This window comes from Lolium rigidum, chromosome 3 (genome assembly GCF_022539505.1).
Source record: "Lolium rigidum isolate FL_2022 chromosome 3, APGP_CSIRO_Lrig_0.1, whole genome shotgun sequence".
In the NCBI taxonomy this organism is placed as follows: Eukaryota; Viridiplantae; Streptophyta; class Magnoliopsida; order Poales; family Poaceae; genus Lolium; species Lolium rigidum.
In genome coordinates, this window is record NC_061510.1 from 11,090,639 (window position 1) to 11,105,623 (window position 14,985).

General features: G+C 45.4%; 2 protein-coding genes across 2 annotated transcripts; both read left to right on the forward strand.

Annotated features, from left to right (window-relative positions):
* Positions 1-7,845: 7,845 nt before the first annotated feature.
* On the forward strand, positions 7,846-8,208 carry LOC124694494 (cortical cell-delineating protein-like). Its single transcript, XM_047227480.1, has one exon. It carries the CDS (start codon positions 7,846-7,848, stop codon positions 8,206-8,208), a length of 363 nt encoding a protein of 120 aa, XP_047083436.1.
* A 5,890-nt stretch (positions 8,209-14,098) lies between these two features.
* On the forward strand, positions 14,099-14,461 carry LOC124694496 (cortical cell-delineating protein-like). The gene has a single exon (XM_047227482.1). The coding sequence runs from the start codon at positions 14,099-14,101 to the stop codon at positions 14,459-14,461; it is 363 nt and encodes a 120-aa protein (XP_047083438.1).
* The last annotated feature ends 524 nt before the right edge of the window (positions 14,462-14,985 follow it).

Genomic DNA, 14,985 nt, shown 5'->3' on the forward strand with positions numbered 1-14,985 from the left:
GGGCGAGTAGGAACTAAGCTTGGGGATGCTTGATACGTCTCAAACGTATCTATAATTTCTTATGTTCCATGCTAGTTTTATGACAATACGCACATGTTTTATATACACTTTACATCATTTTGATGCATTTTCCGGCACTAACCTATTAACGAGATGCCGAAGCGCCAGTTCTTGTTTTCTGCTGTTTTTGGTTTCAGAAATCCTACACAGGAAATATTCTCGGAATTGGACGAAATAAATGACCACGGTCTTATTTTGCACGGAGCCTTCCAGAAGTCCGAAGAGGAGACGAAGAGGGGCCACGAGGCGGTCACCCCACAAGGCGGCGCGGCCAAGAGGGGGGGCGCGCTGGCCTATGGGGTGGGCCCCTCGGGCGCCCTCCGACTCTGCCCCTTCACCTATTTATTCTCTCCGTCGCGAAAACCCTAGTACCGAGAGCCACGATACGAGAAAAGTTACTGTGACGCCGCTGCCGCCAATCCCATCTCGGGGGATTCAGGAGATCGCCTCCGGCACCCTGCCGGAGAGGGGAATCATCACCAGAGGACTCTACATCATCATGCCCGCCTCCGGATTGATGCATGAGTAGTTCATCCTTGGACTATGGGTCCACGGAGTAGCTAGATGGTTGTCTTCTCCTCTTGTGCTATCATGTTTAGATCTTGTGAGCTGCCTAACATGATCAAGATCATCTATTTGTAATGCTACATGTTGTGTTTGTTGGGATCCGATGAATATGGAATACTATGTCAAGCTGATTATTGATCTATCATATATGTGTTGTTTATGATCTTGCATGCTCTCTGTTGCTAGTAGAGGCTCTGGCCAAGTTGATACTTGTAACTCCAAGAGGGGGTATTTATGCTCGATAGTTGGTTCATGCCTCCATTGAATCTGGGACAGTGACAGAAAGTTCTAAGGTTATGGATGTGCTGTTGCCACTAGGGATAAAACATCAATTCTTTGTCTAAGGATATTTGTGTTGATTACATTACGCACAGTACTTAATGCAATTGTCTGTTGTTTGCAACTTAATACTCGAAGGGGTGCGGATGCTAACCCGAAGGTGGACTTTTTAGGCATAGATGCATGCTGGATAGCGGTCTATGTTCTTTGTCGTAATGCCCTAAGTAAATCTCAAATTAGTCATCATGATATGTATGTGCATTGTTATGCCCTCTCTATTTGTCAATTGCCCAACTGTAATTTGTTCACCCAACATGCTATTTATCTTATTGGAGAGACACCACTAGTGAACTCTGGACCCCGGACCATTCTTTTACATCTGAAATACAATCTACTGCAATCTCTGTTCTCTGTTGTTCTTCGCAAACAAACATCATTCTCCACACCATATGTTTCATCCTTTGTTTACAGCAAGCCGGTGAGATTGACAACCTCACTGTTAAGTTGGGGCAAAGTATTTTGATTGTGTTGTGCAGGTTCCACGTTGGCGCCGGAATTCCTGGTGTTGCGCCGCACTACACTCCTTCACCAACAACCTTCACGTGGCCTTCATCTCCTACTGGTTCGATAACCTTGGTTTCTTACTGAGGGAAAACTTGCTGCTGTACGCATCACACCTTCCTCTTGGGGTTCCCAACGGACGTGTGCTTCACGCGTTATCACCGACCACGAAGCGGTAAGTTGCAACCGTCTGATTCTCAATGGAACAGCAGATCACACAAGACTTTATCAGGATCTACACAATATCAAGCAATATGGTGTAGGGATTCAATAGTTTTGCTAAAGCAAACAACTAAGAACTAGGGTTTATCTTAAACGTGGTCTAAAGCAGCTAGGGGCGTCCTGGGCACTTATATAGACGTCCGGGACGACTTCTGGTCGAAAAGATACAAGAATAACCGACCCAGAATAGATCTGGTCAAGACAAACTCGGACTAGGCCAGTCTGGAACCCGGTTGACCGGGCCTAGGGCCGGGCTGGCCAGTCTAGACCGGGTCAGGGACCGAGCGCCAACCTGAAGTGTCGCAGATGTCCTTCCGGTTGGCCCCAGTACGACGCCCGGTTGGCGCCGGGGTGATCCGGCGTGCCGCCCGGTTGAACCGGGCCAGGGACCGGGCACGCCGGTCTGGCGGCCGGTCTGACCGGGCGCTGGGCCGGCTTAGACGTCCTCTTCTCCTCTCGCGCATGCCTCCCGCTCCTCCCTCGCGCGTCCATGAGATATCTTCATGTCCAGCTCCATGTCCAGCTCCACGTCCATCTTGACGTCCTTCTTCAAGTCCAGCTGCTCCTCTCCTCCTCGTGCGATGCTCGTCTCCTCTTGATACCTGATGATACATAAGTGACAGGACTTAGGCAGTATAAAGTTCTCATCAATCAAAGTGTCGTTTAGAAACAAGTTCACCTGTTGTTTAAGTAGCTTCGCACGAGCCCTTGTAATTTGTCCAATCCGAACTTCATTGGACTTGAGCTTCACAACAGGTTCATCTTCATTTGGCAATGACGGAGGTAGTGATGTAGTAGGGATGTCCTCATCATTGGCCGAATCCATTTGTTTTTGCATATACTGACTGCCTCTTCTTCTTTACTAAAGTGGCACGTGCAATGCACATCTTGATAAATAAAATCTTGATAAGCCTATTTCTGGCAGCAAATAAAAATTCAAATTTCATCACAATTGACGGTTTTGTTAACAAAGTGCAATGGCTCACTTTGATAATATATCTTGTTTTGTTACTGATTTAACATTCATTTGAAGAAAAGTCTATGGTTTTACTTTTTTTAGATAAAAAAGCAATCATCACAGCCTCTGCATCAATTGATGCACACGGCCTTTTATTAAAAACCACAAAGTATCAAGTACGAGTATGATAGTCACATAAAGTACAGTCATAAACCCGATATGGTTGCAACATGAATCAACCAAGGGAACAGAAGACACCTAAATAGGCTAGCCATACTCTATCATATTACTGTGTTGTAATTATGAGCTATAATAAAGTACACTAAAATATTATCTTTCTTAAGGCCACGGTAAGAAACGCAACTGAAGTCACAACAATCGAATTGATCGCCTCATACCACTACCTGCAAGATCTATGTATGACTGCAACCAGCGGTGAAGCATAATTGTGATGACGGGCAGAGAGGTTCTATGGATCCATTGGTGATGAAATTGCCAAAAAATTATGAGTGTGGCAAATATACCTTTAATAAATCAAATTCCTATATGATGTAGGAGGAATACAGGAAAAAGATAAATGAGGATCGTCCATGGCAATCAAAAAAAAATTTGACGATTGATCATGCATGAAGAAAGCAGGTTTGTAAAACAAAGCCAGAATCTTATTAATTAAGCATATTTCCATTAGAATAAGCCTGTAAAATACCAGTACGAAAATTTGATCTCTCTGTGTGGGAATTGAAAGGAAACATGCTGAATCTATCTTTGTACTTCAGTGTGCACTAGTGGAGACAGAGCCTTCGGTCCCGGCCTGTAACAGGCTCTAGTTTCGGTTGGCCGACCGTGACTATACAGACTTGTACCATTTTAATACTAATTACACTTAATCTGTTGTCAAATTGTAAACTTGGTCATCACATCTCGGTTGGTCACCCATCCTCACACTACTCCACCCTCAGCACGCTTAATTTCTCGGTTCTTTCCTGCTTTGCTCCCGTGAATGTGATTATATCTTGTTGTAAAAACTACCTTACCAATCCTATTAACTCTTATACCATCGTGTCTTTTTATAAATCATCTTTGACAAATAATATATTATTTATTATTAGAAAATTGTGAGGAATTTGAATATGAAATAGTTATTTTTTTATTCATTTATTATTATTAATATTATTATTATTATTATTATCAAATAATATATGCATTATTCATATAATATGGCCAAATAATTAATATCTTTAAATCTGTAAACTGCAATTGGACAAATAATATACACTTTATTATTACAAAAATGTGTGGAATTTGAATATGAAATAATTATGTTTTTATTCATTTTAATTATTATTATCAAATAACATATGTATTATTCATATAATATGGCCAAATAATTAATATCTTTAAATTTGTAAACCGTAATTGGACAAATACTATATGCTTTATTACTAGGAAAAATGTGAGAAATTTGAATATGAAATAGTTATGTTTTTATTCATTATTATTATTATCAAATAATATATGCATTATAAATATAATATGGCAGAATAATTAATATCTTTAAATATGTAAACCACAATTGGACTCAATTATCAAATCATTTTTTTTATTATTATGGAAAAATAATATCTTTATTTTGTCAACATGCTGGCATGGTCGCGGTGGAGGAGAACGGAGGAGGAGGGATGGTCGGTGCAGCTTCTTCGGTTGCAGCGTGATAGTGGTGCGCCGGGTGCAGCCTTCGGTCCTGGGCGCTGGCAGATACTAGGCCGATCACGGAGGAGGAGGGATGGTTATTGCATCTTCTTCGGTTTCAGCGTGATTGAGGATCACCGGGTGCAGACGTCGATCCTGGGCGCTGGCAAATACTAGATCGATCACGGAGGAGGAGGGATGGTCAGTGCATCTTCTTCGGTTGCAGTGTGATGGTGGAGCGCCGGGTGCAGCCATCGGTCCTGGGCGCTGGAAGATACTAGACCGATTACCGAGGAGGAGGGATGGTCGGTGCAACTTCTTCGGTTGCAGCATGATAGTGGAGCGACGGGTGCAGTCATTGGTCCTGGGCGCTGGCAGATACTAGACCGCTCACTGAGGAGGAGGGATGGTCATTGCAGGTTCTTCGGTTGCAGCATGATGGTGGAGCGCGGGGTGCAGTCGTCAGTCCAGGGCATTGGCAGATACTAGACCGATCACAGAGGAGGAGGGATGGTCATTGCAGCTTCTTCGGTTCGAGCGTGATGGTGGAGCGCCGGTTGCAGCCGTCGGTCCTAGGCGCTGGCAGATACTAGACCGATCACGGAGGAGGAGGGATGGTTATTGCACCTTCTTCGGTTTTAGCGTGATGGTGGAGCGCCGGGTGCAGCCGTCGGTCCTGGGCACTGCAGATACTAGAACGATCCCGGAGGAGGAGGGATGGTCATTGCAGCTTCTTCGGTTGCAGCGTGATGGTGGAGCGCATGGACTAATATAACTTAGGTATACAAGATACGTGCCGCAGGACTGAGTGAATGCAGAGATGTAAAATACACAAGGAAATATGTCGCTAGAATTTGATACAAATATAGAAGATGATTTATAGATAGACACACAATTCATACACATATTTCGATATAGATTGAAGACGATTTATAGAAAGACACGTTAGTTCATACACATAATTCTTTAAATGTTGAGACGATTAACATGGCTATTGTAGCCAACTAGCTCCCAATAACTCCTAGCCATCTCGAATCACAGACGAGCGTCCAGAGCGGCATAGCGCACTTGCTCGTAGCTCAATGAAACATTGGCCCATCCAAATATCAGTTCATCTTCTTTTCTTCCGCGGCGTCCTTCTTCTTGTACTTCTTCCTCTTCTTCTTCTCAAGGTTTGTCCCAACGGTAGAGTTTGCCAGATCATGTAGACTTGGAGTGGGCTTGTTGGTGGGGTTCGGGAGTATCATCTGGAGGTTGAACGCAGAAGCAATATGAATAACGTAGGAACTCAGCATTTCCACATCTTTGCCGATAGCCCCGCAGCAGAATCTGATGGTATTTTCCTGCAAGAACTCCTTGAGAACTTGTGCCACTTCATCGGCCTAATAAATTTGGAATACCAAATTCTCGGACGCCACGGTGAGTTGAAGGACGTCGGCACGTTGATCACCCTCGCGAGGGTTGGTGAACTCGCAGTCCAAGCCGACGCACTTGATTGGTGCGTTGTCGAGGTAGTCCCGCGCGGATCCACTTCTCCACCCTTCTTGCACGGAGAGCGATTGTCATCTTGAAAGACATCCCTTCAGCCATGATGTGGTATATCTGAGATGGAGGAGCCGGGTCGCGCGCGAGGTGCTCCATTTTAGCCGAAACATCGATGGAGAGAAAGCTTTTTGGTAGAGGAGATGATGGAGATATGAAGAATGTGTGTGGCAATGGTGGAGAAGATGTGAGGCATATAAAGAAAAGGAAGATCAAGATGAACAGGCCAGCCATCGGGTGATCAATTCCCGTGGCTGGCCGCCGGCGCCTGCGGCCCAGATTCCGACGCGTGACGCTCGATTTCGACGCTATTAATTGCGACGCGACGATCGGCGTCCGCGCGGGGAATGAACCGTTTGACTTTAAGTCCCGGCTCGTCTCACCAGCCGAGACTGAAGGGGGTACCGCAGGCGCAGTGGGCCGCAAAACCCTTTAGTCCCGGTTTGGAATACAAACCGGGATAAATGAGTCCTAACAAACCGGGACCAATGGGTGCCGTACGATTGGGCGGATTTAGGGTGACGTGGCCAGACCTTTAGTCCCGGCCCAGGACACAGCCACGACCAAAGGGGCCTGACGAAATGCCTATTTTCTACTAGTGATGAACTCTAGAATTAGAAAAATGTCATAAATACCTAAATGTTCTAAATTATGGAATCAAACTGCATTCACTTCTACTTTACCTTGAGATATTTTCACGGCAACTCAAATTAAGCTTCTCATATTTCAAAAATTGTAAACGTATCTTAGGTTTTCTATATTGAAATTGCAAACAAAAGGATGGAGTTTAACCCTCTCAGGACCGAAGTGTTGTTACATTGCATTGGGGCATTCTCATGTGCACTTTTGATTCGGTTTCTCTTGTACAATAACAGGATATCTGTACAATATCACGATATGTGAAGTAGGCAGATGAATCTAGGAAATACTAACACTAGTGAAGCACAATGCATGAAGCTGTAAGAGGATAAACATAACCCGCTGATTTCCATATGGAGCCATGAAATTACTGAACAGAGTTGACATATTTTTCACAAACATGTAACTGTAGATGGCCTCTATTTGACGCTGATCTGTAGACCTCTAAAACTCAGTAACAGTGTGCAGCAGCTTATAATGCGCAGTACGGGACATACAGTAGTGTAGAACTGTAGATCAAACTAGCAAATCGCTACTGTACAACAGTGAAGATCGACAGTGCGAAACCTCTAGTAGGGATCTCCTGGTCTAGTAGCATCCATGGCCACTGCACACGTACATCCATGGAGTCAAAATCATACAACATAATCTCGGACTAGAATACTGCTGAACTCAGGTCGGTCTGTGACGAGTGATGACATGCACGTCGTCCCATGGTCCTGGAGCCGGACTTGTTGGAGGCGATGAATTGGCATGCACGTTGTCACATTGACCAGAAGCTGCGTGAAGCACCATAGCCGGATACTTCGCGATTGCAGTTGCGTTTACCGTATGTTAATTATTCCGACAAACCACTTCCGTGGCTCTAATCTTCGTTGTGATAGCATAATTATCTGGTGAACATGGGTGTTAGTACTAATTAACAAGGGCAGCGCGCTGTACTCCACCATTCTTAAATCAGTAATGATACACCTACGAATTTTTTTTACAGAATAAACTTACGGACATGACGTGGGACCAATCAATTGGGGCAGATTCAGTAAGTTGGTCCGACAATTCATGTCCCGACCAACCAGTCCACGCCACGTCCATCCGTAAGTCACCTTGTAACAATCAACATAGCATTATTGTTCTTAAATTACTCATATTCAAAGGATCATTAGTGGCATGGACAGGGATCTCGCACACTGCCACCTAGGCTATAAATACCACCCCAAAATACCCAAGAAAACCATCCCAGACAAAGAAAAACCTGCTTACCATCAAATCACTGCACGCAATCGATCAGTACATAGCTCGCTCGCTTGCTCCATCGATCGATCTGTGTAATGGCGCCTTCCAAGCTGGTCCTCTTCCTCGCCGTCAACCTGGCTCTCCTCGCCACCACCGCGCACGCCTGCGGTCCATACTGCCCCACCCCCACCCCACCGCCAACCTGCTCGATTGACACTCTGAGGCTGCAAGTGTGCGCCAACGTGCTGAACCTGCTCAAGCTCAACCTTCCCGTTCCGGTAAATGAGGAGTGTTGCCCGCTGCTGTCCGGGCTCGCCAACCTCGATGCCTCCGTCTGTCTCTGCACCGCCCTCAAGGCCGAGATCCTCGGCATCAAAATCAATGTCCCTGTTGCCTTCACCCTCCTTCTCAACCAGTGCCGCAAGACCTGCCCCGACAACTTCACCTGTTCCACCTGATCCATCGTCCATCACAAAAGCATTAAACCTCATCATCGCTCTACATGCAAATCACTCTCGTAGCTGGCATTTCTTACCCTTGTACCTACATATGTATTTTTATTTGTTCCTGTCCGAGATGTTCATCCATTGTTTGTATCTCATTGGGAGATGTCCAAGTGATTTGCATAGTTGTAAAATCATGTAAACAGTTTGTATACTGTATACCTAAAATTCATTCAAGTTTGTTCATGTTGTCTTAAGTGTTATCTCAAAACGTGATATACCTTCTTTTTTTTACATGGACTCGCGGAAAGATCTTGATCGAATCCATTTGTTTTTGCATACACCGACTGCATCTTTTTCTTTCTTACATGTTTATTTTAATTTAACCAGTATTTTGTATAAGATATAGTATGATGGGCCATGGGCGTTCTTTCTTTCATGAAACGGTAATCCTGATGTTGTGATTCAAACTAGAAGCAAGCACGGCTGCACCCTCGCAAGGACAAAGTGGATGCAGCTGCTGTGATCCGACCACCTGCCAGTGCTCGATGGATTTAGGCAGTGCGATGGGAGGAGCCTAGTCATGGGGTGGGCATAGAAGAGAGAGTGGCAGAGAGCGAGGGAGACTCAGATGTTGGAGCGAGGACATGTCGGTGCCACCAATCGAAACTAAAGGCCGTTACTTTATAACCGGCGTGCCTCTCCCTCACCGCGCAGACGTAGACAAGGTGTTAGGACGCCGGCAGGCTGCCAAATTCGCGACCGGCGCCCTCCGCCCATCTTGATCTGCCGTTGCAGCCGCCACCGATCAAGCCGCCGCGCTCCACAACCACCGCCACCTCCGATCCTCGGACGCGTGCACCTCCTTGGCCGCATCCACCCGCGCTGGCCACTCTCCTCTCCGACGCCTCCACGCCGCCATCGGACACGCAGCCGCCACCGCCCGCCGCCACCACCTCTTCGGTCGGGAGGCCGCGCGCCAGCCACTCTCCACCTTGCAATTGTTGGTAATTCTTTGTTTTTTCTCTCTATTTTTTTATAGTTGTTAGGGAATTATATATGTTAGGAATGTTAGTGAATATGTTAGGAATATGCATATGTTAGGAATACGTTAGTGTATGTAAGAAATTATGAATATATGTTAGTGAATTTTGTAGGAATTAGGAATATGTTAGTGAATTGCATATATAGAATTAGGAATATATATAAAATTAGGAATATGTTAGTGAAATTTCATGTACTTAGATATAGAATTAGGAATATTTTAGTGAATTTTATACATGGTTTCATACATTGTTTCATATAGTTAAAAATTTAATATATGATAGTAAATTTCATATATGTTACATACTCCCTCCGTTCTGAAATACTCTACATTCTAGCTCCAAACTTTGTTCGGAAATACTCTACATTCTAGCTTTTAGTCAACAACAACACTGAAAACGAAGTGATTTTGCTCTCTTTATTGGTTGTTGTTATTTTCAATGTAGTTTGGATTGGTTGTTCACATATCCAAGTAGTACTAATAAATGCAATACTAATTTATCTTATTTTTTCTAGAATGTAGACTAAATCAGAACGGAGGGAGTATGTTAGTTAATTTCATATGGGATTATTGCTGAGATGGCACAAACATGTGGGTGGGAGGCCAAGTTTCTGAGTTCGAATCCTACAAAAAGCAATATTTTGTAATTATTTCTCGCGCTTGATTGTCCACACAGACATTGTCAAGCTGGTTGAAATCATTCTTGGGAGGACACCAGTACATTGATAAAAATACAAATAACACAATTTGGATTTCAAGATGAAGAAAAATACCGGTGTAAGTCAATGAGTATTTCTCCAATAACAAGTTCGGAGCTTTCGGTTGACTCATAGGCCAATACTATCAATTTAGGTGCCTCGATAACATAGATTTTTGTTGGGCCCGCTAGAGAAAGTATGATCAATCTCTGAAGGTAAGGTGCATCATGAATGACCAGCTCGTGGAAAATCATATGGTCTCTAGGCTCCTTGAAGCCAAACACATCAATCATACGGATACTCAGCGACACAATGCAGAGGGTTATCAACTTGTGGATCTCCTGAAGTTGAAGGCCCTCGAGCGCAATATAGTAAGCAACAAGGCTTTCATTGGCCTCTTCCGAGATGGGGAAGTTGTAGAGCTCATGTTGATTTAATCCAATTACAAGAAAGGGATCTACATGAAATTCCAGGAAATAGCAGGACCAAAGGCGAGCGATGCGTAACTTGGGTGCGAAGCGGAGTGCGGACTACGGCAGGGAGCTCGATAGTTTTCCACCATGGAATATGAGGTCCTCGAGGCCATTTTGGGTGCCTGAACGGGACCACCTGTCGAGCTTGGTATCGACACTACTAGGAAAAGGCTTATTGCCGGCGCACCAAAATGGGCTATTGCCGGCGCACCAAGAGCCCGCCGGTGCGAACGCGCCGGTGATAATAGCTTATTGCCGGCGCACCAGTCGGTGCGCCGGCGGTATCGCGCGTTATCCCCGGCGCACCTGTCTGGTTCGCCGGCGGTAAGTTATACAAGAAAACAAAAAAAAATCAAATCTAGATCCAGATCCAGATCTAGATCTAGATCTAGCTAGTCAACCGTGGTTGTCGTCTATGCGCCGATGTAGGAGGTGCATGAGGTGCTTGAGGATGCTTGGAAGCTCCCAAGATTGGCGGGCCGGTGTAGGAGGAGGAGGAGTAGGCCGGAGGAGGAGGAGTAGGCCGGAGGTGGAGGAGCCCGGAGGAGGTGGAGGATGCCGGAGGATGCCGGAGGTGGTGGAGGTGGCCGACGGTGATGGGGGAGGCCGGAGATGTTGGAGGAGGCCGGAGGACGTCGAGGAGGCTGGAGGTGGTGGAGGAGGTCGGAGGACGTCGTGGCCGTCGGTGGAGGAGGAGGATGAGTTGGTCGCCGGAGTAGCTCGCCGCCGCAGAAGCTCGGTATAGAGAAGGAGGAGCAGGAGATGGAGGAGGAGGAGGAGGAGGAGGAGGAGGAGGAGGAAAAGAGAAGGGGAAAGTGAGCACCGCGGGTTGAGTTGTGCCTATATAGCACTCTTACCGCCGGCGCACCAAGTAGGGTGGTGCGCCGGGGGTATTTTTTCTTTTTTTTTCACCCAAATCTTAAACCTCAAAAAAGTCCTGTTTCTGTTTTCCAATTGACGAATCCATTTTTTCTCCAAACGGCCGTAGATCGAGTAGATCGATTTTGATATAAAAAAGTTTTTCATCGGAGGTCGTATGCAACCAGAAATCCCGTTTTACCGAAAGATGATGCCATTTTGCATAATACATCGAAATTCAAATTTTCAAATTTTCCCTAAAACTAGATCACATATTACATGGGCATTTCAAAGGATTTTATTTTTTGAATTTTCTATCATTTTCTATTATTTTTTCGAAGACTGAAAAGGCGATTCCCGGGGGGGGGGGGGGTGGAGAGAAAAATCTAGGCAACTTACCCCCGGCGCACCTCTATGTTGGTGCGCTGGTGGTAAATTGTCTACCACCGGCGCACCACCATAGAGGTGCGCCGGGGTAAGGTGCCCAGAATTTTTGGGGGCGGCCAGATCTCTTCGAATTTTATCCCCGGCGCACTAATTTTTTTTGTGCGCCGGCAGTATAGGTCCATCGCCGGCGCGGCGGAAAAGGGGTGCGCCGGCAACACTTTCCACCGGCGCACGTGCAAGGTGGTGCGCCGGCATATATTGCCTCCACCTATAGGCGTTTTCCTAGTAGTGCGAGCTTCTCTTTGGTATGCAAGCCATATATGTGTACTCTTTTGGTAGGTCCAGGGTGCGCCATGCGGATCATGAAAACTGCGGAGTCCTGTTTGCGTTCCTTTTCGAAGAAGTTGCACTGGATGATGAGGTTGAGGGGCGATGAGCACCAGAGGTGGTGCCACCTCTAGTAGAGGACGGTTGTCTGCACCACGGACTTGGTGGGGAGGAAAGATATGATGATCTCCAACATCTCATTGGAGAGGCTGCAGATGAGGTCGACGCTATGCGGTGGCTCTTGAGTATCAGGCTCGACCCGCCTCCGCTTGTCGGCCACCACCGCCTCCATTTCATCCGGTGGTAACAAGGAACCCAAAAGTCTCGTCGTAGCAAGGGGACTCACGTGGATTGTACTATTTTTTCTTGGATAATGTAGACGACGAATGGTCCAACATTTTTCTTTCCAGTACAATTTAGTCGGCCACCACCGCCTCCATTTCTTCAGGCGGTAACAAGGAACCCAAAAGTCTCGTCGTAGCAAGGGGACTCACGTGGATTGTACTATTTTTCTTGGATAAGATAGGCGACGAATGATCCAACATTTTTCTTTCTAGAATACTGTACAATTTAAGTGTAAGGTTGAAACACTTCGTAGTCCGAGATAAAAAAAAGAGGTGTAATTAGTTGTAGTATGGCGACCCCCCCCCCGAGATTAAAAAAGAGAGGTGTAATTAGTTGTAGTATGGGGACCCCCCCCCCCCTCTCGACGCATGTAGGGTGATCTTGAGCTGACCTATAATATTATCCTGAATAAAAGAGGCGCACGACGAATAATGTAGTATGTTTTTTTGTTAATTCACTGGAGATGAAGGTAACAGTATGTTGACCTCACAACGGTTTTTTTCCTAAGTACTGGAGAAGGTACGGTTGAAGAACCACTCAACATCTTCTCTCCGAAATACTATGGAAGGTACTGTTGAGATCAAGATAAAAGAAACGTAAGGAGATGTAGTGTGGCAATAGAGAAACTGGTAAAAACTTAATTTCCCCGAATAAAAGAGAGACCAAAATATTTTATTTGGAGCCACCATAGAAGAAGGGTTGTAGTCAGCTTCCCTAACAAGAGATGCGGCGAATGATGGGTATCAGCTAGGGGAGTAAATAGCAACCGTCCGATTAATGCGCTGAAAACTACTCCCTCCCTCTCAGTTTAACTGCCACGCACGAAGTTCAAGTAAAAGTTTGAGCATTAATTTGATGAACAAAATCTAAATTATATATCTACAAAATTTATCATTAGATTCTTATTCAAAAAAATGTTTAAAATGACATAAATTTATTAACATAGTATTTCATATTTTATTGACTAAAATAATAGTTAAAGCAATTTTTTGGAGTACCTGCGTGTCTGTTAAAGTGAGACAGAGGAAGTAGTAACAAGATCGACGAAACCATAAGTTCAAACGATTTGTCTCTCTAGACAGCTAGCTCTCCATGCACGGCAAATTGGCATGCAGCCAGGATGAGAAGGCAATGTGCGAAACCTCTAGTCGTCCGCATCTCCTGGTCTAGTAGCATCCATGGCCAGCCACGTACGTACATGGAGTTAAAACGATACAACATAGTCTCGGACTAGAACGCTGCTGAACTCAGGTTGCTCTATGAAGAGTGATGACATGCACATTATCCCATGGTCCTGGAGCCGGACTTGTTGGAGGCGATGAAATGGCATGCACGTTGTCACATTGACCTGAAACTGCGTGAAGCGCGAGAGCCGGATACTTCGCGATTGCAATTGCATTTACCGTATGTTAATTATTCTGACAAACCACCTCCGGGCTGTACTCTTCGTCACGATAGTATAATTATCTAGTGAACATGGGTGTCACTACTAATTAACAAGGGCAGCGCGCTGTACTCCGCCATTCTTAAATTACTCCTAATGAACATGGGCGTCAGTACTAATTAACAAGAACATTGATTGAGTACTCATATTCAATCGATCATGACTGGCATTGACAGGGATCTCCCAGACTAAACCTAGGCTATAAATACCAGCCCAAAATACACAAGAAAACCATCCCAAGCAAGCAAAACCTGCTTAGCCATCAAATCGCTAGCTGCACGCCATCAGTACATAGCTCGCTCGATTGCTCCATCGATCAATCTGTGCAATGGCGCCCTCCAAGCTGGTCCTCTTCCTTGTCGTCAACCTGGCTCTCCTCGCCACCACCGCGCACGCCTGCGGTCCATACTGCCACACCCCCACCCCACCGCCAACCTGCTCGATTGATACTCTGAGGCTTCAAGTGTGCGCCAACGTGCTGAACCTGCTCAAGCTCAACCTCCCAGTGCCGGCGAATGAGGAGTGTTGCCCGCTGCTGTCCGGGCTCGCCAACCTCGATGCATCTGTCTGTCTCTGCACCGCCCTCAAGGCCGAGATCCTTGGCATCAAACTGAATGTCCCTGTCGCCTTCACCCTCCTCCTCAACCAGTGCCGCAAGACCTGCCCCGACAACTTCACCTGCTCCACCTGATCCATCGTCCATCACAAAAGCATTAAACCTCGCCATCCCTCTACAAGCAAGAAAATCTCTCTCGTAACTTGCATGTCTTACACATTTACCTACATATGTATTTTTATTTGTTCATGTCCAAGATGTTCATGCATCGTTGTATCTCGTCGTGAGATGTGCAATTGATTTTCATAGTTGCAAAATCATGTACACAGTTTGAATATTGTACGCGCCAAATTCATTGTAGTTTGTTCATGTTGTCTCAAGTGTTAACTCAACACGTGATATATCTTCGTTTTCGAACATGGACTAAAGGATGGTTTTTGACTGGATCCATTTGTTTTTGCATATATCGAATGGCTCTTCTTCTTCCTCGCAAGTATATTTTATAAGATATAGTATGATGGGCAATGGGCGTGGTTTTTTCATGAAAGGGTAATCCTGGTCTTTGCACCCATATTGATTGACACAACTATATATATTTACTTTGATGTTTCGATCCTAAACTAGAAGCAAGCATGATAGGTCATGGGCGTGGTTTTTTC

What these genes read in the sequence shown, in the direction of transcription:
- LOC124694494 (XM_047227480.1), top strand. Translation starts at nt 7,846, where the DNA reads ATGGCGCCTTCCAAGCTGGTCCTCTTCCTCGCCGTCAACCTGGCTCTC.
- LOC124694496 (XM_047227482.1), top strand. Translation starts at nt 14,099, where the DNA reads ATGGCGCCCTCCAAGCTGGTCCTCTTCCTTGTCGTCAACCTGGCTCTC.